A 26,080-nucleotide genomic window follows, 5' to 3' on the forward strand; every position below is an offset into this window, starting at 1 on the left:
CCAAGCTTGCCGACCACCCACTCCCACCCCCGCCCCCGCCCCTTTCCCGGCGCCTTGACTCTTTTCCTCCAGCCCCGCCCACTCGATTACGCGAATTTTTCCAAGAGGATCCCCACGCCTGCCCCTCCCCACGGAACCCGCCCGCTCCAGCCAGTCTCCGGGATTTACAACCGGCCGGAAGCCGGGAAGGGGGCATGGAAAACGCGCGGAACCGCCCGGAACCGCCCCCTCCCTTCCGGCCTCTCCATCGGGCCCCGCCTCCCGCGGCGGCCCCGCCTTCCCCGGGCGCCGCGGCGCTTCCCAAAAGCCGGAGAAGTGGATCCTGCGCTCCGCACGGTCCCCCAGCTGCAGGGTGGCCGCGTGGCCCGGGCTCATCGGCCGGAAGCCCGGCCCAGCGCCTCAAGGGGGAGCCGCCCCGAGACGGAGCGGACGCAGCCGCAGTCCGCGCGGGTGAGCGTGCCCCCGGCCCCGCGGCTCGGGCCTGCCTCCTGTCCTACTCCTCTCGTGCGGGACCCGGGCGCCGAGCCGCGGCGGCGGGACGGGCCCTGCGCAGTCCCCTCCCCCTCGCTGTCATCACCCCCCCCTTCCGGCCTCGTGCCCATGGCAGCGCCGTGACGTCACGCGCCTCTGCGTGCGGAGCCGCGGTGGGGGGGGCGACGCACGAGGGGGTTGACGTCGGGGGGAGGGACGACGCCTTGGGGCTGACGTCGCGGGGGAGAGGGGCGACGCCCAGGGGGAGGGGAGGGGCGTTGGGGCGAACGGGAGCCGCGCGTCTGCAGCCCCGCCCGCTCCGCCTCTGTTCCGTCGCGAGGACCTGCGTTCCGAGCTCCTCCCTCTCGAGTGCAGCCGCCCCTCCCCCACCCCTTGACCTTTTCGGAGACTTGAGGTTGTAACTCTAGAGCTTCACTTGCAATTTCGTTGGAATTTTTCTGGAAAAATGGAATCTGGCAATGTATCCTAAGAATTTTTGTTTTGAGAAAAATGTTTCTTAGCATATTTGGCAGCAGATTAGGTTAAAAGCCTGTTTACCAAACGCTGTCATTTTGCAAAAACCTGTTTTGTTGTAAATGGGAAGCGCTGTGGTTGGAGGGTTACACACGCTGAGAAGGTGTGAGCTTCAAGTCCCTCAGCCTCCAGGTGCTGAGTCCCCCGTGAGAACTGACCGCACGCAGGATACAACGTAACAGAACACGCGTGTGTACTTCGCGCTCAGCTCTGACCTTGGAACCTAGTAAACTACTGCACACATGTTACTAGTGATGCTTGTGGCTTGTTTTAAAGACTCCAGTTGTGAAATAGACCTTTTTCTTCTTGTGTTTTCGTTTGTGAACGTGTAACAGAAGGGTTTACCCCAGAATTTCTGTGATGTCTGGTATGTCAAAGTGCAAGGCAGTCCACAGACAGAGGTCAGTGGTGTGAAGCCGTGTGCAGTGTATGCAGACAGGACTGTCTTCACCCGGCGGACTTGGGTGGGGGCGGAAGGGAAACTTGATGGGAGCATTGCCTTCTTTGTTCTTTTGAGACAAAACCCGGGGACATGATGCACTTAGGGTTCTGTATCTGTGACTTTATTGAGGGTAGAATAAATCTCAGTGTATAATTTCTTCCACAGAATATTGAAGGATGTTCGTTCCAAGATCCCTGAAAGTCAAGCGGAATGCTAACGATGATGGTAGAAGTTGTGCAGCCAAGAAAGTCAAACCAGAGGCAGAAGACCCCCAGCTGGGTGCAGGCGGGGATGGTCCAGCCGACGCCTCGGGTACCAAAGAAGCTGCACTAGCGGCGCATCACGGCGCCCAGCCGTGCCTTCTCCCCGGGCCTGCCAGCCAGGTGCCTGAGGGGGGTCTGGCTGGACCCGAGCGGCGGGCACAGGACAGCGATCTCCTCGAAGAGCCGGTGAAGTCCTTCTCCAAAACCCAGCGCCAGGCCGAGCCCGGGGAGCCGGTGTGCGTGGTATGCGGGCGGTACGGAGAGTACATCTGCAATGAGACGGATGAAGACGTGTGTAGCCTGGAGTGTAAAGCGAAACACCTTATGCAGGTTAGGGGAGCGGAGGGGCAGTTAGCGCCGGGCGGTCCCCAGAAAGCGGGTTCTGAGCCAGTGGCTCCACGTCCTGCTTCGTACGTCTACACCGAGCACGCCTTCATCTCGAACCTTCGGGAGGACCAGATTGAAAACCTCAGACGGCAGCTGGGAATCGTGGTTCACGGGCCAGGCGTCCCCCGGCCCATCATTGACTTTGAGCATTGCGGCTTCCCTGAGGCCTTAAACCTCAACCTGAAGACCTCGGGCTACGAGGTCCCCACCCCCATCCAGATGCAGATGGTCCCCGTGGGGCTTCTGGGCCGAGACGTGCTGGCCAGCGCGGACACGGGCTCTGGGAAGACGGCCGCCTTCCTGCTTCCTGTCATCATGCGATCTCTGTTTCAGGTAAGGTAGAGCTCGCCTGTAGGAGCCTCAAGAACAGTCAAGGTGTTTACCAAGTGTCATCTTCAACTACGTTAAAATTGCAAACTGAAACCAAGTACTTAGACCTTTAGTCACTGCGACTACATTTTATTATATTGAACCAGTGTCTTCATTGAAGGTCTAAAAAATTGCTTTCCTTAGAAAGTGTTGTCTTTTTAACAAATTTTCTATTCAAGGAACAGGCTTTGGGTTTGGGGCGAAAATCCTGCTGACCAGGTGAGCTGTGATTTTTGTGTCAATCTAGCCTGCTTTGATTTTGTGTTTTGAAAAACCTGATACCAAAGTCAGAACACTATTGTAGAGTTTCAAAATATACCACTAAGCATGATCTGCGTTTCATCTTAAAATGATACCACCTTGCCTTACTCGTTGGTTTATAAGCACTCCTGCACATAATTAGTTTAACAGACGTTTTGAGTAATTATTTGCCAAGTACTAGAGAGTTTGTGAGGTTTGGAAGATGGCAAGGGGGGAAGGACTGAGAAATGTAGGCAAAGGGAGAAGAGATAGAGGAAATTCTGGAACGCTAAAGCGTAGTAGAAGATAATGTGAGAAAAAAATAAAAGACCAGATTTTCAAAATATAGATGAAACTCACCGGAAGACCAAAATAGAATATTTGTATACAAGTATACCAGTAAGGTCCCTGGACAGAGAAAGAAGTAAATCTACAAGAGTGCTGAGGGGAAATCGAGGTTAGGATGCCAGGCTTCACCCAGATCTTCAGGGCAACCAGCAGGTTTCTCTTCCTAGGAGGCTGGCTGGAGGTCGCATGGTTCAGTCGATGGGAAGCCAAGCTTCAGTTTTCCCGCCTTGATTGAGGCAGACGCCTCTCCCTGGTCCTGATTGTGGTCTCTCATTGTCTGTCTGTGCTATCTGAGAAACGGGGGCGATTTATGCTGGTTTTGGAGGAGAATTCTGCAGCTGAGCAGAAGGCCGGTGGGCTGATGGGACCACGTTCAAAGGAAAGCGCTCCTGGGGCTGCCTCGAGGCTCGCGTCCACAGCAGCAGAGCTCATTGCTGGTGTGTTTCACGTCTTTGCAGAGCAAGATGCCATCCGCGCTCGTCCTCACGCCCACGCGGGAGCTGGCCATGCAGATAGAGCGCCAGGCCAAGGAACTGATGAGCGGCCTGCCCCGCATGAGGACCGCGCTCCTGGTGGGGGGCCTGCCCGCCCCCCCGCAGCTCCATCGCTTGCGCCAGCGCGTTCAGGTGGGCTCCCTGGACCGAACGCCTTCGCAGAGGACCTAAGCAATGCAGGAACTAAGGGTTTTCGCCCCCTGAGGAACTTCAGAGTGTGATTTTAGGTGGCCTTTAAAGTCTTGCCACGTGAGCCTTAATTTTAAAGTTCGTTTTCTGTGGGGAAGGACAGGAGCACAGGATAGGGGGGTGCCTTTTGTTTTCCCAACGCTGTCGGATGTTCTCACAGCCATGACCACCTTTAATCATTGCGTTTGCTCTGGGAGGTGGGGTGGCATACCCCCTCTTTCACGGGTGAGAAGATGAATCTCCGAAAGGTGGGCCTTATCTCAGGATCGTGGCTGACACACTTTAGAGTGTGATTCCTACAAGCAGGGACGTTGTCCTTCATCATCACAATCCAGTTACAGACTCAGGAAATTCACGCTGGTCCCCTGGGATGCACTAGCATTGGTGTCACGGCCTCCGACCCCGCTCAGGTTTTACTAGTTGTCCCATCAGCTTTTTTCCATCAAGTTCGGAGTCTTCCGTTGCTTGTAGCTGTCATGTCTCTCTCAGTGTCTTCAGTTTGGAACCGATCTTTCCTTTTTTCTCAGGACCTTGGCACTTTTTAAGGATTATAAGCCGCTTACTTGGAAGAACAGCCCTCAACTGATTAGATTCCAGTTACGTGTCTTGAATTTAGTTCCTTAACAGAACATCACAGAAGAGATGCTTTTCTTTTCATTATATCCTTTTAGATGGCACACAGTTTCAATTTGTCCTTTTACTGGTGCTTTTATCTGTCAAGTTAAAACTGTAGAGTTTGTTTGTACCCTTTGTGTTGAATAAGTATTTTAAGGGGAGTACTCTCAGGTTGTAAATTTATTGAGCTTCACCAAACTTTCCACTTATTTACTTTTTTATATCAGTACGGACTCATGGTTCCCTGCTTTTTTTTACAGGGTTATAATCTGTTTGACCAGTGGAAGCACCTTCCAGTTGGTTTCTGTGTCCTTTTATTATATCCTTGTCATTCTTTGACTACTTTCTTACTTTCCATCTAAAGAAGATGTTCCGTACTTACCTCGTTCTTTCCTGGCCTCAGCCCTGGAACTCTCTCCACGGAGCCCTGGCTCCTTTGGTGTGGAGACGAGTATTCAGAAACCGAGACCTGGGCTGTACCGGGGCTCCTTGCTGTTGAACTGTCATTGCTTCTGGGACCTCAGCCTACCCGAGACCATGAGTTCATGTTGATACTTACAGTTGTCATTCATCACAAGGTTCCTTTTACGTTTTCTGTTTCCATGTTGGTAACTCTGACGATGAGAAACCTGCCATCCCTTATCCTTTACGTAGTTATTTATCTGCCCCATCCCCCGGCATGTCGCCAGTGTCCCTCCCTCACAGCGATGCCTTCCTCCCTGGACTCTACCCTGCACGGCCTCACCCCTCCTTGCCCAGCTGCCTCTCCCCCTGCCGCCCGGGCCAGGCCTCACAGACTCCTGCCCTCTGGGAGGAAAAGCAACCGAAGCGTCTGTGTGCTCGGCAGAGCTGTCTTTCAAGAGTAAGGACAAGACGAAGACCTACTCAGATAAACAAAACCGAGCGAGTGTATCGCCAGTGGACCATCTAAAGGAACTTCTGGAGGAAGCCTTTCTGCAGATAAAGAAGGTTCCAGAGAGGAAGGTGGGGGGTGGAAGGAAGCTCGTGCAAAGTCGGCAGTACGTGTGTGGGCGAAGCTAAACAAACACAGGCCGAGCGAACAGTGACCAGGAACAAGCCGTGGTTTCCAAAAAATGGGGTGAATGCCATCCCACAGCGTGTAAGGACAGGCGAGATGCGATCGCGGTAAAGCATCGCCCTGGATCTTTCAAGAACAAGCTAAAAGTGTCGATTAACTTTATATTAAGTTATAGATTTGTTGACATTCAAGGTGAAGCACTCAAAGAATGAAAAAAGAGTTGATAACTTCCAAACCGTCAGAGTGGAAAATGGAAGAGAAGGAGTGAACTCAAGTCAAAGTAATTAAAATTGACTTGATATTTGTGGATGTCTGAAGTACCCACGCCAAACCCTGTGTTCTGGGGATACAGACCTTTTATCATCCGCGGCGACGTTACCACTGTGCGGGTGTGGACTGGAAAAGTGGGTACAGCTGAACATAGGAGGTCATTTGTAACTCCACCAGAGTTATCCCGGCACTGTCTCATTTAATCCTCACGATAGTTTTTAGCGTTTCCATCTTATGACGGGAGAACAGAGACTCACACCATTATTAAATGCTGGAGCCACGATTCCTGCTGAAGTTTGACTAAAGAGCCCCTACTTTTAACCACAACTTCAGCTAATATATTATAAAACTTTTGAGACCCTTGAATGACCTTAGAGTTCGTTGTACCCTGCCTCGTAATTTAAAAGTGAAATAGCAGGCCCAGAGAGGGCAAGGGATTTGCACTTGTTCACGGAGCCAAATAGCGGTGGGCGTGCTCGTAAGGCCCTCCCGGCGTGGCCCCTGCCAGGTTCTCAGGCCTCAGTCTCCTTCTCCCCCCCCTCCACCCACATCAGCCTCCCTGCCTCCGAGCCTCAGCAGTCACGATACCCTTCCCTCTCCCTGGACCTGCCCGTCTTGCTCACTCCCACTACTCCTGTGGGTGTTGGCTTGTGTTTTAGCAGCACTGAGTACGTCCCTCCATTTATCACGTCCTGTCCTGATCCTCATGAGCACGTGTTTGCTCCCTTTCTTCCTTAGTGTCATGACTTTCACGAGAGCAGAGACCAAGTCTGACTTACTCATCATCGAGTTCCGAGCACTTATACCAGAGTCTGGCATGCATTGGCCACTCAGTAAGTGTAGAATGAAGGAAGACGTGAGTGAACGAACGTGATCGAACTTTCTAATTTGCCTTTCCTCTTTTGTTCAGGTTATCATAGCAACTCCTGGGCGACTTCTGGATATAATAAAGCAGAGCGCTGTAGAACTTGGCGGTATAAAAATTGTAGTAGTGGATGAAGTAAGTAGTGCTGTTTAAAAACAGAGTTTTATATAATCTGGGAAAAGCGCATTTTAGTTATATAATTGCATCGTGTATTCAGGCATTTTCTCTCCCAAAGGAAAACAATTCAGGGATTTTTGTTTAATTGGCAGTAGTGGTTCTCAAGCTGGTTCCTGTGTAGCACTGCAGCTAAACTAAAATTAAACCACCACTGTCTTGTCCTAATCGATTGGAAATGTAAACTTAACAGGTATACTGTATTCGCAAGTGTTAAGTTTTTTAAAACATGCTGGGTGTCATTTGTCTACAAAAAAAAGAAAGAAATCAGTGGCAAATAACTCAGTGGGAAGTTTGGAAGTAGCTAATGATGCTTAGTTGGAGGAGCTTTTTTATGTTTTTCTATGTGGACACAGGTGTCTGTGGTTGTGATTTTCTGTGTTGCATAGAGCAAATAGGCATTTTTATACTCCGGCCTTGCTTAATAAGAAGTAAATGTGTTATTATTTGATAATAATCCATCACGTGCCAGCCGGACGGGGCACGGCCGTCCTGCCTGCGTGCTCGCTCGTCCCCGCTGGCTGTGACGGGGCAGAGGCCTGGGGTTACCCAGCAGTGATCAGTGCTGACCAGTGACAGCAACCTGGCCTGCGGCTGTGGCGCCAGGGAGCAGCCTCGGGACAGCAGAGGGTGTGGCCGCCACACGGCCAAGACCCAGAAGACGGGGGTTTGAGCCTTTACCGCGCCTGCTGTGAGACCTTGGGCAAGTCATTTCATTTTCCAGAGTCGTGGCAAGGAAGAGTAGTGGTTGTGAAAACGTCTCCCACTGAAGAGTCCCGTATAAATGCACGGTAATATCCAGTCCTTTAGAAAGTGCTGCTAAGTCAGCGTTTAGTCCTGGCGCGGCCTTTGGGGGACCTGCTCTGTGGCGTTCGATAGTCATCCTTACGCCACCCTGAACGTGCGGCTGGGTTTCCCCTGTGGATAAGCCCATGTCCTTAGGTTTCCCCTCCCCGTCTTACGAGCCTGAGGATGGTCCTCGTAGAGAATTTATTCATGCCCCCTTCTCTTCAGAGCGTTTTCGTTTTCTTACGTTAACAAGGTTTCTGGGGCACCCCAGGGCTGCGCTCAAGGTGATGGTGCAGGAAGGGTCTTGTCCGGCAGAAGCGCCCCGATGCCCAGCTCCTCGGTGTCTGGGGACGTGGCTCCTGTGTGGTCAGGGGAGAGGAGCTGGGCAGCAGCGTAATCGGTCACATACTGAAACTGAAGTTAGCACAGAGGTGCTCTTTGGGTGCAGGGGACGAGCCCTGGGTGAGATGGGTGGCGTCACAAAGAAGCTTTAGACACCCTCCAAGCCTACAAGGTGCCCTGTTCACAGAAGCAGGCGAAGGTCTGAATTTGTCCCGAGAGCCGAGGTTTGCCCTCCCCCGATGCAAGCTGTCAGTAGGACCGGGTGATGTGCTCAGGGTTCAGGAGGAGAAATGAGAGGGTCAGTACATTGGCTTCTCAGAGGCCATGGGACTTGACCTGAGCCTCGGAAGAGGGAAAAGGATTTAGAAGGTCAGAGGGTGCATCCAGTGTCCCAGGTGAAGAGACTGAGGCGAGCAGCCTCGGTCGGGTCGGGCAGTGCACGTGTGCGGGGCCGGCGGGAGAGACGGGCCGGCCTGAGGGTCCTGCGTGAGAAGTAACAGGAGGTGAACCCGGTGGCTGGCGGGGCAGGTTGCAGGGGACCCGGAAGGGGGGACGCAGGGGAGTTTGGCTGTGACCTGGGGGCGGTGAGGCTTAGATCACTGCGCAGGTGTGCCACGTGGCCAGTGGTGGTTTACGGGGTCTGCTGTTCCATGCGGGGGAATTAGAGGAGGAAGAAGAAAGCCAGCCAGCAGCCCAGACGAGGGGGGAGGGTCGGTGACGGGGTGGAGGCAGGCGTCGGGGTTCGCCTGAGGGTCACAGTGTCACTTACGGGACATGTGATGACACGTGGGAGGACGAAGGTGAGTGGAGACGCGCCTTGATTTAGCGCCCACGGGGACGGGCTGGGGCCTGGTGGTCACACTCGAGTTGGTTTTGGAGATGTTGAATTCCATGTGGGTGCTGGTGAAGGGGCAGGTACCAGACCATGCGTGAGAGTCCACGGGATGTGCTGGCTTCTCTAAGGAGGAAGTCGAGAGAGACGTGCAGTGGGCTGAGGCTCTGCCTTGTGCAGCTGAAGACAAGTCAGTGAACAGAGAGGTGGTCGAGAGCCCAGAGGGAACTGGGAACAAATGATGTCCCTGGGAAGAGAGGCCAGTGTTGGGGGGCGGGGGGAGGGGGCCGGACACATGGATGGTCAGGCCGGAAGTCTAAAACAATCCTTTAGGATTAGGAAAATCTGCTGTCACCCTCTGCGTCACCCGTGTCCCGAGGACTCTCTCCCACCCCATCCGCCTGCTCTTCCTTTATTCCGTGTCCGTGACTCAGAACCTTCCCTCTGGAGCCGCCCCGCAGACCTCAGGCCCCCTCGCCTCTGCTCCGGGGACCCGTGTGCAGACCGTCCTCCTGCAGTGCGTTCCCTGCTCCACCCCGGTGACCAGGCGCTCTGTTTGCCGTGTCCCCAGTGGCTGAGATGGAGAACCAGACCTCGTGCTTGGATGTTCTGGTTCCGTGGGTCTGGGGTGGAGTCCGGGAATATTTGCACTGCTTACCTTTAGGGAGGCTTGGGGCATACGGACCATCCTAACTGCCTGACGTACAGTCAGTGCTTATCCCGTGCTGAGAATAATGAATGCTTATCTATCTATCAAATCCATTTTAGGGCTTTTCTCGTGCTAGCCTCTGTTCTTGGTTGTGAGGATGTGATGGAAAGCGAGGTGAGCTGTGACACAGGCGTGTACACAAGGTGACAGGACAGAGGCGCCCGAGGAGAGGGGGGCCCCTCAGGCGGGGGGTGCCCTCTAGGCTGAGCGCTGCGGAGCAGGAGCTGCCACGTAGAGATCCATCTGGCGGAAGGGCTCTAAGCGGGAGAAGGGCCGCCGGCCACAGGAGGACAGGTGAGGACAAGTGGCGAGTGGGCAGGTCCCGGGGAGGGAGACGGGGTTGCAGGGGGCGCGAGGGGAGGCCGGAGGCCGGGCCGGGCCGGGCGCCATCCTGAGCGTGATGGGCTCCATGCTGGCGTGATGGGAGGGCTCGGGAGGGCTTGGGCCGAGGAGCAGCACCTGTGACGTGACGCGTTCTCGGGCATCTGTCTGATTGCCTGAGGTGAGCGGGTTCTGGTCGGCCGAGGCGGGAGTCGGGTCCACACAGACGTCAGCGGAGTCTGCGGGGCTGTTGATGGATCGGAGGTGGGGTGGTGGTGATGAGAGATGAAACAGGTGCCTGACGGTGCCGTCTCCGAGATGCGTGCTGGAGTAGGACTGGGTCTGGTGGTGGGAGAGACGGTCTGTTTTGAACATGTTAAGTTCCAGGGGCCTTGAGGTCCAGCTGGGGCCACGGGGTGGGCAGTGAGTCTCCACCACTTGAGTCCAGGAAGGCGGTTACGGCCCCGAATGAGGTTTGGGGCGTCTTTGACGTGTCCGTGGTGCTCAGAGCCCTGGAACTTGTTGAGCTTCCTGGAGAGAGAGCGTGGGTTGAGATGGAGGGAGCCTGGGACGCAGCCCACGGGCTCATTGACGTACAGAAATTGTCTGAAAAGGGAGAGCCAGGGAGGGAAGGAAGACCAGGGTTTGAGGGAGGGCTTGTCAGGATGTGCCGTGCTGTCATTTAACTGTATCGTGTTTCAAGGATGTGACTATAGTACGTTTCCCTTCTGGACCATCGATTCTGGAAAGGTAGGGTCTCCTCCCACGTCCTCACCGTCGAGCACACAGCATTGAGCTTGGTGTTCTTGTTGTAGGTTTGGAGCCAGTGGTCCCTGGTCCACACCCCAGCTCCACCACGTCATAGGGCACTGTGTCATGTGCCTCAGTTTCCACATCTGTAAAACGGGGTCACGATGGTGCCCACCTCCCACCATGCTCCCTTGAAAGGTGCCCAGCGTCCAGTAAATGCCCATCGAATGGGGACTGTCTGCCACCGTTGGCTACGAGTTAAGGTTTGCTGAGTGGAGTGAATGTTTAGCCTGGGGACCCTCAGGAGTGAAGTTTTGGTGGCAGAGATGGAAGTCGGATTGTCTGGGATTAAGGACATCGCGAGCAATGAAGAAATGCAGGCAACACCAAGAGCAGTTCCCAGAAAATTAGGCCAAGTTTGCTGTTTAATTAGGGGACACCTACGTTCACCTCTTACCTTATTAATGCTTACTCTGTATCCAAGTGCTGTCTCCCCCCGGGGACTCTGAGATTTTCAGAGTAGCCTTGTGTTAATTGTGAGTGGCTCTACTATTTGAATCACCTTAAATTTAAGTAGTGCTTTTAATTCTAAGAGATTTTTAAAAGTACATGTTCCCCCACATTTTAATCTGTTAACATCCCTCTAAGGTAGGTAGGAAATAGATTTATAAGTGGAAACTGAGGTGTAGAAACAGTAAGATTTTCTCCAAGGTCTGATTGATAATGGCTTTCAAAAAATACAGTTTAGACGGGAACCAGTCATGAATACTGTTTAGGTAGGGGCGTGTGTGTGTGTGATGTGTGTGTGTGTGTGTAAACGAAACAGAACTTTCATGAAACAATACTTACCCTTGTGACATGTGATTTCTCTGTTCTCATATTTTTTATTCTATCCTATTTTGTGGTTTTAAAAAATGCCATTCATGGCCCATTCTGCAGTTTGAGTAACAACTGTATTCTGTGAGTAATCCACGTGCATTAAAGAGAAGTTAGAAACAGGAGGAAAAACACCTATATCACCATTGAAATAACCGTAAATAACCATAGTCATTGTATTTCTTTTTCATTTTCTCCTGGCCTTGAGAATTCAGACATTGTTCTGTAGACACTGGGAAACTTTAAAGGATTTTAAGCCTGAGTGTATTATAATCAGACTCATATTCTCCACGTGGAGAACAGCCTTTAAGCAAGAAGGCTGGTTCCCAGGAGGGAGGGGAGGGCTTGAGCCAGGGTAGTGGCTGTAGGAAGGGGGAGGAGGGTTTCCAGACATAGTTAGGAAATGGAAAGTAAGTGAAGCAGTGGTGGTGTCTGGGTAGTGGGATGATGGGTGAGTTTAGTTTTCTCTACTTTGTTTTGTTTACCAGGTTTTCTACAGTGAGCATGTTATTACTTCTAGTATTTAATAAATAGTAATAATAATTGCATCTTAAAAAGAGTTAGACGAAGACTTAAAAATGGCAGTTGAATGTGGCACCTGGGGAGTGACTGATGAACTGAAGGAGCCGGTGAGGGGGACGGAGGTGAGCCCTGGACCGGACAGTGGGGGGAGGGCGGGGAGGCGGAGGAGGGAGACCACAGGGCTGGAGGACTCTTCCAGGAAGTTTGGGTGAGAAGAGAAACTGAAGGAATTTATTTCTCATGGTCTTATTTTTTCTGAACCAGGAGAAGCAAGGCCATCTACTGAGATGAATGGGACTTAGTGGGATTACTGAGGAAGGTGGGGATGTTTGCAGACACACTGTGGGCGTGTGTTCTCTCTGTCTGCCAGTTAATTGAAACACTGAGAAGGGCCATGCTGGTACTTTATATACTTTATCTCATTAATTCTCATTACAGCCCCAGGAGGTAGTTACTATTATCATTTCCATTTATAAAGGGAAAAAACTAAGGCTTAAAGCTCTTCATTAACTTGCTTGAGGTCTTAGGTAGAGCCAGGATCAAACCCAGACCATCATGATAATTTCATATTTTTTAAATGTCATAGAGTGAATAATATTAAAACAAGTGATCAAGCTTCAGTCTAACTGACAGCACATTAGTGGACACTAAAACAATTCAATGTCTTATTTTCCAAAATTATAGACACCCAGATTATATTTGAAAATCAAGATAGCCTGAACGTTTCTTTATTTTAAAATTAAAAACTTTAAAAAATTTTTTTCTGTTTTTTTCAGCAATACATTTATTGTGTTTTTTTTTTTAATGTTTATTTATTTTTGGCTGCGTTGGGTCTTAGTTGCGGCATGCGGGATCTTTTGTTGTAGCGCACAGGCTTCTCTCTAGTTGTGGCACACAGGCTCCAGAGCGTGTGGGCTCCAGAGCACGTGGGCTCTGTAGTTGTGGTTCACGGACTCAGTAGTTGCGGTTCACGGACTCAGTAGTTGCGGCACACAGGCCCCCGCGGCATTTGGGATCTTAGTTCCCAGAGCAGGGATTGAACCCTCGTTCCCTGCATTGGAAGGCGGATTCTTAACCACTGGACCACCAGGGAAGTCCCTCAATTGTTTTTAAAAACCAGCAATGCAGAGGTATATGCAGAAGTGAAAACCCCCAAATTAAATTTTTTTTGTTTATTTGAAACCATATTTTATTATAAATACATGTTCATGGTAAAAAAAACAAATTCAGGAACTTCCCTGGTGGTCCAGTGGTTAAGACTCTGCGCTTCAAATGCAGGGGGCGCAGATTCAAGCCCTGGTTGGGGAACTGGGATCCCACGTGCTGCACGGTGTGGCCAAAAAAAAAGATCAAACTGCAAAAAGCTATAAAATGAAGAATGAAATTGTTCCCCCCAGCTCACAAGTCTTCTCCCCAGAGTTAGCAATTAACTTTTCTGAGTATATACACAAATGGTCTCATGTTATACATCGTGTTCTCTATTTTGCTTCTTTCCTCCTAGCAGGGATAAAGAGCTTTCTGGTCATTTTTCATGCTAGCACCGTGTTATATGGTATGGATCTACCATAATTTACTTACCAAGTCTCCTCCTGTTGGATATTTAGGCTGTATATGGTGGGGTTTTTTGGCCACTATTACTAATGCCATAATAAAAATCTTTGTATATCATTATAAACATAGTTACACAATATGTAGTTTTACATAAATATATATTTTTCCCAGTTAATCCTTTGGCTTTTGACATTGTGGTGTATTTTTCCGTGTAAAGAGTTTTAAATTTTTTACGTTCTTAATTGTATCCGTTTTTTTTCTAGGGTGGCCCTGGGTTTTCATGTAGGACTAACTTTACAATGATTTTGTTTAGGCTGATACCATGTTAAAGATGGGCTTTCAACAGCAAGTGCTTGACGTTTTGGAAAACGTGCCTCATGACTGTCAGACCCTTTTGGCTTCGGCCACGATTCCAGCCAGCATAGAGCAGCTCGCAAGCCAGCTTCTGCGCGACCCCGTGAGAATCATCGCCGGGGAGAAGAACCTGCCCTGCTCCAACGTGCGCCAGATTGTGTTGTGGGTGGAAGAACCAGCCAAAAAGAAGAAACTGTTTGAAATCTTGAATGTGAGTGGTAAAGCCGGCAGCCCTGCTTTGTAGATTGCACTTGAATTTTTCACAGTTTTTTGTTTCTTTGGTTTTTTTGGCCACACGGCTTGTGGGATCTTAGTTCCCTGACCAGGAATTGAACCCAGGCCTTCTGCAGTGAAAGCGTGGAGTCCTAACCACTGGACCGCCAGGGAAGGCTCCACAGTTTTTTTTGTTTTTTTTGTTTTTAGAAATTCACGTTCTTTTATTTATTTATTTATTTATTTATTTATTTATTTTATTTATTTATGGCTGTTGGGTCTTCGTTTCTGTGTGAGGGCTTTCTCTAGTTGCGGCAAGTGGGGACCACTCTTCATCGCGGTGCGCGGGCCTCTCACTATCGCGGCCTCTCTTGTTGCGGAGCACAGGCTCCAGACGCGCAGGCTCAGTAATTGTGGCTCACGGGCCCAGTCGCTCCGTGGCATGTGGGATCTTCCCAGACCAGGGCTCGAACCCGTGGCATGTGGGATCTTCCCAGACCAGGGCTCGAACCCGTGTCCCCTGCATCGGCAGGCAGATTCTCAACCACTGCGCCACCAGGGAAGCCCTTTCTTTTTTTTTTTTTAAATAAATTTATTTATTATTTTATTTATTGATTTTTGGCTGCATTGGGTCTTCGTTGCTGTGCGCAGGCTTTCTCTAGTTGCGGCGAGCAGGGGCTACTCTTTGTTGCGGTGCGCGAGCTTCTCATTGCAGTGGCTTCTCTTGTCGGAGCACGGGCTCTAGGTGCGCGGGCTTCAGTAGTTGTGGCACGCGGGCTCAGTAGTTGTGGCTCGCAGGCTCTAGAGTGCAGGCTCAGTAGTTGTGGCGCATGGGCTTAGTTGCTCTGCGGCATGTGGGATCTTCCCGGACCAGGGCTCGAACCCGTGTCCCCTGCCTTGGCAGGCGGATTCTTAACCACTGGGCCACCAGAGAAGCCATCTCCACAGTTCTTGAGAGAGTGCTTTTTAGATGCAGCTTCAGGGGAACCTGCTATAGATGTTTAATAATAAATTGCTTTGCTTACTTCAGAATTCTGTAGGGTTCAAATAAATTTTTATTTGTGAAAACATGCAGTATAGACACAAGGTTGGTGTTTTTCCCATTATTATAGAAAAATATTTAAATATCAAGGTTATTCCCAAAGAATATTTTTTTTGTTTCAAAAATTTTTAGTAGTTTTATATGTAAGGTAAAGACAAGTTCTTTCTTGGCTGTTCTGTCCTTGAGAAATAGAATTTTTTTAACAGTAACTGGTTTAAGCAGAAATTTGTTAAGTGGGTGGTAGGTACAAGCGTAGTTGTTAAAAATACAGTATTAAGTTAAATATGGTTTATTTTGACTTACGAACAATTTTGGAAATTTTAAATTGCACTTCAAATCATTTCTGCAGTTTTAATGAGGTGATGCAGAAGTGTGAAGGACGTACACTGTTTGCCTTCTGTTTGTGCATATTTTAAAGAAAACACTCATTTTAACAGAGTGTGCCTTTTTTCCTTCTTAGCAGTGTTGGTAAACCCATTGATAACTAGCTTATGCTAATGCTCTCAGAAAAACGTCCCATTGTAAATTACGTTATAGGAATAATTTTAAATACGTGTTTTTAATGTTTCAGGATAAGAAACTCTTTAAGCCTCCAGTGTTAGTATTTGTGGACTGCAAACTAGGAGCAGATCTGTTGAGCGAGGCCGTTCAGAAAATCACAGGTCTGAAAAGCACCTCTGTGCACTCAGAAAAGTCACAGCCGGAAAGGAAAAACATACTGAAGGTGACACCCAGCGTTCTGTTTTCTTCTCTTTCCTGTAAATCTGTTTTGCCTCATTTTCAAGAGGTACCATATTACCTGCTGCTTTTTAAAGCAGACCTGTTTTTTTTAATGACCCTGAGAACTTCAGGCAAGCAGCGGTGTGAAGTTAATTGTTCCTCTTACTCGGGCTTCTGTGTTTTGGGAGCAATAAGCCTGTCCCCTAGGGATTGTCTACTAAATAGATTAATCATTCAGAATCTGCCATTTCTGAAATCAGATCACTTTGGACTGAGGCATAGAGTAGTTCACCTTTGGAAAAGGTTTGCCTGAATAAATTAATAGAAAAAAATTCTGTGTTGGGGTCGGAAGGCCTTTAAGCTACATATGTCTCTCAGGTGTACTAAGACCTCTACTTACTGTGAAGGTATTGCAACAACAGTGTTGAAGAAAGTGTTGAGAAAAGAAAGGATAATCTGAATGACAGAAAACCACTCAAGATAAATCCTCAATAATGAATTTTGTTGCTGTTTCGGAAAGGGTTTACTTGAAGGAGACTATGAAGTCGTCGTGAGCACGGGGGTCCTAGGAAGAGGCCTGGACCTGGTCAGCGTCAAGCTGGTTGTCAATTTCGACATGCCCTCCAGCATGGATGAGTACGTGCATCAGGTAAAGAGATTTTACGTGTTACCACCGTTTTGCTCATGAATTTTCTTATGCAAGGCATTGTCGTTATAATGGTAAGTTAAAGCACGATGTAAAACTGCATGTGCTTTTGCTTTTAAAATATATAAACTAAATTACGTTTTTCAAAACTATATGGATGCCTAGAATGCATTAAAAATTAGTTGGAAATAAAAAACTAAAATGGGGCTTCCCTGGTGGCGCAGTGGTTGAGCATCTGCCTGCCAATGCAGGGGACACGGGTTCGAGCCCTGGGCTGGGAGGATCCCACATGCCGTGGAGCAACTAGGCCCGTGAGCCACAATTACTGAGCCTGCGCGTCTGGAGCCTGTGCTCCGCAACAAGAGAGGCCGCAACAGTGAGAGGCCTGTGCACCGCGATGAAGAGTGGCCCCCGCTCGCCGCAACTGGAGAAAGCCCTCGCACAGAAACGAAGACCCAACACAGCCAAAAATAAAAATGAATAAAAATAAATAAAAATAAAGGAATTCCTTTAAAAAAAAAAAAAAGAAAACTAAAATGTTTATTAAAAAAAATTCAAGTGCTTTGCTTTTGGTGTAGTTTAATTTTCTTTATATTTTTTGTTTTCTTCAGTGAGCATATTAAATGGCTTTTATAAGCAGAAAAAGAGGGCTTTGTTTAAAAAGGTTGTTTTAAGTTGCTGCATCTGGCCAAAATAAAATCGATCCGCTGAAGTGTTTGTTTTTTTAGGAATCATGTCTTCATCTCCTCTTCATACCCTTATTCGCTCTAGACTTTCACCTTTCAGAGTTTGGTTCCTTTCCTTTGCTGCCAGAGATAACAGCATCTCTTCTTTCTCGCAGAAATAAAGCCTCTCTGAGCGCCACGTTATCTCACTGACCGCTACCTGTCTTCCTTCTCTGGCATCACTTACAGACTCTTCAAGTAAAGCCTTTCTCTGATGTTCTTAGAATCACCTCTGAATGTCACATTTACTGGGGTCGCCCACTGAAATGCCTGTAGCGCCCTTACTGAGTTGTTGCTTTATTTTTCATAAGACTTAATAATCTAGCAGTCTGCTTTCTCTCTCCCTCCTTCTCGCTCGCTCTCTTTTCCTTTCTAAGCTCTTTAAATGTTTTTACTTGTTGAATCTGGCTTGTTCTATTTTCGTGGCTGCATGGGAATGTATTATATGGATGTCCTGTAATTTATTTAACAAGTCCTTCACTGCTGGACAATCAGATGTTTCCAGTGTTTTGTTATTAAATAATGCTGCAGTGAATACCTGTGTATACCCAGCTCCCTGGGCCTCTCCTGCAAGTACATCTGTAAGAGAAATTCCTAGTGGGAGAACTGCTGGGTTAAATGATATGGGTATTTAAAATTATAGTCAGTATTCCCACGTGTCTGATTTTTAATTTCAGGGGTGGTAAGCTTCTGGAGAAATAATTTTGTATTGTTAACATTAGCTATCTTTGGCCGGGCTGCGTGGCTTGTGGGATCTTAGTTCCCCAACCAGGGATTGAACCCAGGCAGTGAAAGCGCCAAGTCCTAACCACTGGACCGCCAGGGAACTTCCTAGCTATCTTTTAGAATTTGGAGACCGTTGCAGTTAATTTTTAACTGCTTTTAATCTCAATATAACATATCTAGTATAAATTACATCTCAGATGTAATCCACATGCTGTACAATTTGCCAATTTAAAGTGTACAATTCATTGGTTTTTAGTATATTCATAGGGTGGTGCAGCCATCTGTATAATTGATTTTAGAAAATTTTCATTGCCCCCAAAAGAAACCCCTTGCCCCTCAGCAGTCACCCCAGTTCCTCATCACACGTGCACACACCCTCATTCTCAGGCAACCACAACTGTACTCTCAGTAGATTTATGTCTTCTGGACATTTCAGGTAAATGGAATCATACAGTATGCGGTCTTTTGTGACTTGCTTCTTTCACTTAGCGTAATGTTTTCAAGGTCCACACGTTGTTGTAGTATCTTATTGACAAATAATATCCCATTGTAAGGATACACCATATTTGTCCATCCATTCATTGGTTGCTAGACATTTAGGTGGTTTCCACTTTCTGACTACTATGAGTAATGCTGTGAACACCCAGGGCCATGTTTTTGTGTGGACATATGTTTTCAGTTCTGTTGGACATACACGTAGGAATGGAATTGCTGGGTCCATGTTGAACATCTTGGGGAACCACCAGACTGTTTTTCCATGTAGCTTCATAGTTTACATTCCCACCAGTAAAGTATAAGGGTTCCATTTTCTCCACATCCTCATCATTTACATTATCTTTTTTTTTATTATAGCCAGGTTCATGGATATGAAGTGTTTTTTTTTTTTAAGATTTATTTATTGATTCATTCATTGATTGATTGCTATGTTAGGTCTTCGTTTCTGTGCGAGGGCTTTCTCTAGTTGTGGCAAGTGGGGGCCACTCTTCATCGCGGTGCGCGGGCCTCTCATTATCGCGGCCTCTCTTGTTGTGGAGCACAGGCTCTGGACGCGCAGGCTCAGTAATTGTGGTTCACGGGCCCAGTTGCTCCACGGCATGTGGGATCTTCCCAGACCAGGGCTCGAACCTGTGTCCTCTACATTAGCAGGCAGATTCTCAACCACTGCGCCACCAGGGAAGCCCTGAAGTGTTTTTGATTTACCTTTCCCTAATGACTAATGATGTTGCACATCATTTCATGTACTCATTGGCCATTTGTATACCTTTGGAGGAATGTCTGCTTACATCCTTTGCTTTTAAATTGGGTTGTCCTTTTGAGTTGTAAAGTTCTTAATATGTTCTAGAGACCCTTATCAGAAACATGATTTGCAGATATTTTCTCCCATTCTGTGAGTTGCAGCTATTAATTTTTAGTTTTATTGAAACAACTCAGTAAGGTAAATAAATCAGGTAGAAACAAAAACATACTGAAAAACAGCATCTCCCCCTTATTTCTCCCCAGTCTCATTCTCTGCAGGCCATCCCTTTCAGCTTTTTTAGAGGTTTCTTCTTTTACAACGTTAAAAATGTTCTGTATATTGGCGGGAACTATCTATTCATTTAGATAATCTGAGTATACTTTAAGTTCTACATTTCAATTAAGGAGCAGAAATTGACCATGAGTGTGTATTTCCCTCCCTTCTGAAGAGTTTCTCAGTATATTTGGAGACACGTTTTGTTCCTTCTCACGGGTCTCCACAAATTTGTGTCTGTTTACTCTGTCAAAATGAGAAATAACTTTATGCAAAAATGGACTTGCTTCAGTCTCACATTTCAAGGCACTTAAGTACTATAAAGGAGATACAGTCCTTTTGCTCTTAATGCAATAGCTTTCAAAAAGTTTCTACCTTAACCCACCCACAATAAGAACTATCTTTGTCTCATTACCCCCTACACATACATACAAACATGCACACACACACACACACACACACGTGCACACACGTGCATAACTGAAACACAAGTTTCACAAACAATACTCACTTTTATTATTTTTATTTTCTTATTTGGGTTGTTTCTTTAACACTATGCTAGTGGCAGCCCACTAAATTGATTTCACAAGTATATTGAGGCGAACTCAAAAAATGCTCTCTGAACAAATGTTCACCTTAGTGAAGCTTCTGTGAATACTAGTCTTCATTTTCTTTCAAGAGACATTAACATTCTATGTGAACATTTTGAAAACGTCCTTTGCATTTCATTTCAGGTTGGAAGAGTGGGGAGATTAGGTCAAAATGGAACGGCGATTACTTTCATCAATAACAACTCGAAAAGACTCTTCTGGGATATTGCAAAACGAGTGAAACCCACAGGGTCCCTTCTCCCCCCCCAGTTGTTAAATTCCCCTTATCTTCACGACCAGAAGAGAAAGGAACAGCAGAAGGATAGACAGACGCAGAATGATCTGGTTACAGGGGCTAATCTCATGGATATTATTAGAAAACATGATAAAAGTAATTCTCAAAAATGATTTGTTATACCACGTTGAATAATTTTTATTGCATATTGTCAGTGAAATTTCTGTACATTATTCCTGTATGGTTTGATGAATTTGACATGCACATGAAACAAAAAGTTAACACGATGTAAAAAGTTTTAATAGACTATCAAATTTATACAGCAATATTGTATTTATTTTCCTTTTTAATTTTCATAAATTAAAAACAACAAAGTGAATTACTAAATGAAATAAAAATTTCTTCTCTCTGGAAAAAGTCCTTTCTTTTTTTTCAGTAAATACTCCTCATAGCTATCTTCAGAACCAGAAACCCACACAGCCCGACTCAGATGGTGATTCTTCTGTTTTATATCCACTGTGCTGCATGCGCGTTGGCACCTGGATTATTGTTGAATCAGTGAATATTAGGAGAAAAGTAAATGATTAAAAATGGAAGAAATGGTCAGTGCTCCTTTTGAAAGAAATGTTAAATATCTATTTTCTCTCTCCGTTTTCCTTTCGGCTGGATAAACGTAAATTTATTTTACATCTGATGTGGTCTTCTCATCAAATAATGTTGAGTTATGTGAATGTTGCATTGCAATATATAGTTTTATGTTAATGCCACTTTGCTGATTCAGTTGATTTATTTAAAAAATAAATTTAAAAAATGTATTAGAACTTCCCTGGTGGCACACTGGTTGAGAATCTGCCTGCCAATGCAGGGGACACGGGTTCAATCCCTGGTCTGGGAAGATCCCACATGCCGCGGAGCAACTAGGCCCGTGAGCCACAACTACTGAGCCTGCGCGTCTGGAGCCTGTGCTCCGCAACAAGAGAGGCCGCGATAGTGAGAGGCCCGCGCACCGCAATGAAGAGTGGCCCCCGCTCGCCGCAACTAGAGAAAGCCCTCGCACAGAAACGAAGACCCAACACAGCCAAAAATAAATACATGTAAATAAATAAATAAATTTTGAAAAAAAAAAGTATTAGTGTACTCCACACATCTTTCCTGAGCTCACACTATGTTCTGGACATTTGTTCAGTGCTCAGGACACAAGTGGACATTGTGCCTGCCCTCAGAGCATACAGACTGCATAATAAACCACCTTTAAAGTCTGGGTAATTTAACAAAACCAAGATGTATTTCTCACTTACGGCAGGGCTGGCAGCTCTCCTCTGGGTCTGAGTTCTTCCATCTCTTGGTGGCACCGGCTTAAACACGTGGCCTCCAGGGTCGGCCTGAGAAACACAGGCAGGTGCTGGCCTGTCTGGGCTCAGGCTTCCAGACCTCTCAGCTGATGATTTGAAACACTGGGAGGAAGGATGGGCATTTTGCTTTGATACAGCAATACTTTCATTTCTTTAAAAACCATTAGTATTGGTTTAGCTGGGTTAGTTAGGTGGTATGTGACGTAAATGTTGACACTTAAACAAGCATTATATCCTCAGCATCCTCCCCAGGGGTGAAGGACCAACGTGGGTAATTAAACCCTAGTGTTTGTGGTCTCCACCCAATGGGAACAGTGGGGTCAGAGTCTCCCCAGGGTGCACGAACCCTCAGGACTCCCTCTCGCCCCATTTCTGTCTGCCAACTGTTGAGCAGTATTCCAGGGGACCAGGCTGCGGCACCCTTCAGGCCCAGGGCACTGTCAGAGTTGCAGCGAACACAAGGCTGTGCGTGTACCAGGCGCTGTCAGCGTGTTGGTAATACTCACCAAGGAAAGGGCAGCTTTTCACGAGACTCAGACGTGTTTATAGATAAAAGCGGTATGACCAGAAAAGCAAGAAAGCTTTGCAAATCAGCATTTAAGCAAAAAACAAATACTGTCCGGGCTGTAACATCACCTCCCTGGTCAGCTTAACGCGCGGGCACCCTGGTTTCTGCTCCCACCGCTGGTCACACGACCCTGCGTCTGTGTTCACCTTCTTCCAGCCACGCGGGCCGCGTGCTCTCAGTTCCAGGTTTTGCATTGCGCGGGGCATGTGGACCACGCTCTTGGAGACTCACTTCTCAAGGCAACAGGTGGAGGAGACAGCGGTGGGGAGGGAGCCCTGACTCACAGGCTTGTGATGCGGACCAGACAGCAGCGCTGTGCAGAGCACGGCGGGCAGAGGGAAGAGGGAAGGCACCAGCGCCCTGCTCTTCTTCTTCCTACCCCGCCACCCCCACCCCTCTTTCTGGTCCTTCCTGCTTCTCCATATCTCAGCCTCTCACTCCTTGAGATCTTGGCAAACCTTCCACCTCTCCCATCTCCCCTCCTGTTGGGTGGCTGCAAGGCAGTGGTTTCCTCCCTTAACATATCAATAATTTACAGACCAGAAATTAAAACTTGTTTTCATTGGTCCCAGTGTTGCTAATATTTTTTTCCCAATTAAAGACGTTATTTTTTTTAAAAAGGTACCGTCTCTCATTTCATGAAAGAAAGAACGTGAGATCTAGAACAAGAAGGAAGGACATACTCTGAATGAGAGCCCCTTCTTCCCAAGAAGGGAGAGATGGCAACCTTACACCAACGAGCCATATGATAAAATTTTAAGTAATAGATGTTTGTGACGATTACTATACAGTTTGAAATTTTAATTAGCTGAAAGAACTAGTCATGTATGCTCTCAGACATTTGTTTTGCTCTTCTGCTAATTGTGTTACATGACAGAGGTACAGAATTCACTTTTTAATTGCTTTATTGCCAGATGGAAGCAGACATCTTTTGTGTGTCAAACACCTTACTGAAATTATAAGCGGCTTTTAGACTCTGCAGTACGCAGTGCCATTTTATAAGATACTTTCAATGGCATTCTATTCATGTTGTTAATACCAAGCACATTTTTCAAATCAGAATTTTTTTCCCAAAAGCCCAAGTTTGTGTGTGTGTGTGGTTTCATAACATCTTTACTGAGAACATTGCCACATACTTAAACTGTGACTCACACTGATGAATTTAATAAATCTAAGTTGGCTCCATGAACTGTCATATTTTCTGATAAAACAATACTATTTTCCGTTGGCAGGCTGAGTATTATTCCGGTTGTGCCCTTCTTTGGAATTAATATCAGCACAGCCCTTATTGCCTTGTTATATTTTCCGCTTAACACAGTCAACACAAATTTCGCTCCATAAACTAGGTAGGTATCCAGAGGTGACAGGTCATTCAAGGTGACTTTCTTGGCAGCCACATGTAAACCGACTCCGGACAGATAGGACTCTTTTGGTGTCTCCCAGGTGCACTCAGAGTGACCCCAGAGGCACTAGGGCCACAGTGTGAAAACCAACCAATGATAATTAAGGAAACACACTTCTCTTGTTCTGCTGTGGATGGGAGGACCTATTTTATAACGGCACATGTGGTGTTATTGGACAGAATTACAAATCAAGTCAGTATAAGACAAATGTTTACTTTTTGGGTGTGTTGACAGTCACTTGTAAAATGTTTACAAACAGTGATTTTAAATTCTGAATGTTAGCTTTCCGAAAAATTTGCATATCCTTCTTTTTCTCACTTCATCTCAGAAAGATGAAAACTTGGCCTTTTGCAAATTTTTTCATTAGAGGAAATTAATTCCATCTCTAATTTTCAGCTTTTCTCATCTGTAAGATGAGAAAAGGATTGCTTTAAACTTCTCTGAGGTCTTCCCAAATCTACATGTTCTGTGCTTCCTGCTTTTAAATCTCTCCCTGTCTGGAATATGCTTCAGAATCTCACAGGGTGGAGGAGTCTGGAGGAAACTAGTTTGGCCAGGAATTGATCATTATTGAGGCCAGTGCTGGGGGCTTGGAAATTCATTATTATTTGGTCTACATCTGATGTGCCTGAAATACTACATTCCAAAAGAAAAGCATACATATATGTGTATATATAATCTGCAATCCTATCCTTTTATTTGTGCCCTGGTTATAGATCTTCAATTCTCCACTGAGCCTTTGGCTCAAATTGGACCCATCTAGAGCCAAACTGACCACCTTCCTTGCAAAAAGCCAGTTTCCCTCTTTCCAATTTCCCTGTTGCCTGTGTGCGCAAGCTGCTCCCATCCACAGAGAACGGACTTGTGGTTGCCAAGGGGGCAGGGGTGGGGGAGGGATGGACCGGGAGTTTGGGGTCAGCAGATGCAAACTATTACATACAGAATGGATGGACAACAGGTCCTACTGTAAAGCATATGGAACTATGTTCAATATCCTGGGATAAACCATATTGGAAAAGAATATAAAAAAGAACATATATATAACTGAGTCACTTTGCTGTACAACAGAAATTAACACAGCATTGTAACTCAATGATACTTCAATTAAAAAGAAAGATCAGGGAGTCATCATCAGCCCATTTCTCTCCCTAGTCTCCGTTATCAGCTTAGTCACCAAGTCCTTCTGGTTTTCGTTCAAAATGTCCACATTCTTACGCTGCTACGGAAGCCCAGGACTCCATCACCTCAACTCAAATTCTACTAGCTGCTTCCAAACTGGCTTGTTAATTCTAGGACCCCTGTCACTCAGGATCTCTCCAATCCAGAGCAGGAGAATATTTTTAGAGGATAATTTCACTACTTCTCTGATGTTTCCTTGCTCAGAAAAATTGAGCACGCTTTTGACAGCGACAGCCAACCTGAGTCCCTCTGGCTGGAGTCCGGATCGGTCCTCCACCTGAGTGCACGGTCCAGCATTCTCCCCACTGCTCCCCAGCCCGAACCATCTGTGCTCTGCACTGGGACAGCACCGAACATCACAGCCTGGAGATGAAACGGGGACACATCACGGTAGCTACAATTAGCAGCAGGCCGTCAGCAACTGATGTGCCACTGGTGGTGCTGTCCGTCTCCCAGCACAAGCGAAGGAAAGCCAAGAATCTGCTAACAGAAGGGCAACTTAATTAGGGAGGGAATGTTTTCGCATTTTTTCCCTTGAATGCTAGTGATATTTTCATTGGGATTACAGACAACTGTAAATACTTGGAATCAGGAAATAATAAGAAAGTGAATTCTGAAACCAGGGCAGCATTTTAGAACTGACAAAGCTGCTATGATTTGAGTGAGGCAACTGAGTGCATTTAATTAAATGTGGTGCTTTGTGGGGAGGAAATTAAGACGTTTGTAAACAGTTGTTATGATTTTTGAGATGTTTCGCACAATTAAAGTAGTTTATGACTTTTGTGAATGCAAAAATATAAAAGATGCAGAAAATTCGTAATTGAAAATAGCATCTTACATGTGTGTGTGTGTGCATGCACACACACACACACACGGAAAGTACCTTTGGAAGAATAGTAAGAAGGGAAATGTGTAGTCTATGAGGAGAGAGCTGGGAGAGTTTCACTATATGTCCTTTTAATATAATGCACAGGGCTTCCTTGGCGGTCCAGTGGTTAAGACTCCACAATTCCACTGCAGGGGGCATGGGTTCAATCCTTGGTGGGGGAACTAAGATCCCACATGCCACGCTGTGCAGCCAAAAAAAAAAAATTAAAAAAAAAAAAAAGCACAATATGGGAAAAGAATCTGAAAAAGAGTGGATATATGTATATGTATAACTGCTTCACTTTGCTGTACAGCAGAAAGTAACACAACATTGTAAATCAACTATACTCCAATAAAAAAATTTTTAAAGAGAATACAAACTACTAGATATAAAATAAGTTACAAGGAAGTAATGTACAGCAAATGGAATATAGCCAATATTTTATAGTAACTTTGTATGGAGTATAATCTATAAAATATCGAATCACTATGTTGTACACCTGAAACTGTTGATAATATAATGTTGTAAGTTAACTATACTTGAATTTAAAAAAAAAT

General features: G+C 46.7%; 1 protein-coding gene across 7 annotated transcripts; it reads left to right on the plus strand.

Annotated features, from left to right (window-relative positions):
- Nucleotides 1-271: 271 nt before the first annotated feature.
- Nucleotides 272-24,280, plus strand: DDX59 (DEAD-box helicase 59). Of its 7 annotated transcripts, none has more exons than XM_082464117.1 (8): nt 272-450; nt 1,613-2,430; nt 3,513-3,680; nt 6,572-6,661; nt 13,706-13,957; nt 15,573-15,725; nt 16,242-16,370; nt 23,307-24,280. In XM_082464117.1, the coding sequence occupies exons 2-8, from the start codon at nt 1,624-1,626 to the stop codon at nt 23,412-23,414; spliced, it is 1,707 nt and encodes a 568-aa protein (XP_082320243.1). In that variant the 5' UTR covers nt 272-450; nt 1,613-1,623; the 3' UTR covers nt 23,415-24,280. The 7 variants fall into 7 exon arrangements, with proteins under 7 accessions (XP_082320243.1, XP_082320237.1, XP_082320242.1 ...); XM_082464111.1 differs by lacking the exon at nt 23,307-24,280 and adding an exon at nt 20,063-20,570 and having other exon boundaries at nt 276-450; XM_082464114.1 differs by lacking the exons at nt 272-450; nt 23,307-24,280 and adding exons at nt 749-886; nt 20,063-20,570.
- The last annotated feature ends 1,800 nt before the right edge of the window (nt 24,281-26,080 follow it).

This window comes from Balaenoptera physalus (assembly GCF_965194825.1).
Source record: "Balaenoptera physalus genome assembly, chromosome: 1".
NCBI classification, from domain to species: domain Eukaryota; kingdom Metazoa; phylum Chordata; class Mammalia; order Artiodactyla; family Balaenopteridae; genus Balaenoptera; species Balaenoptera physalus.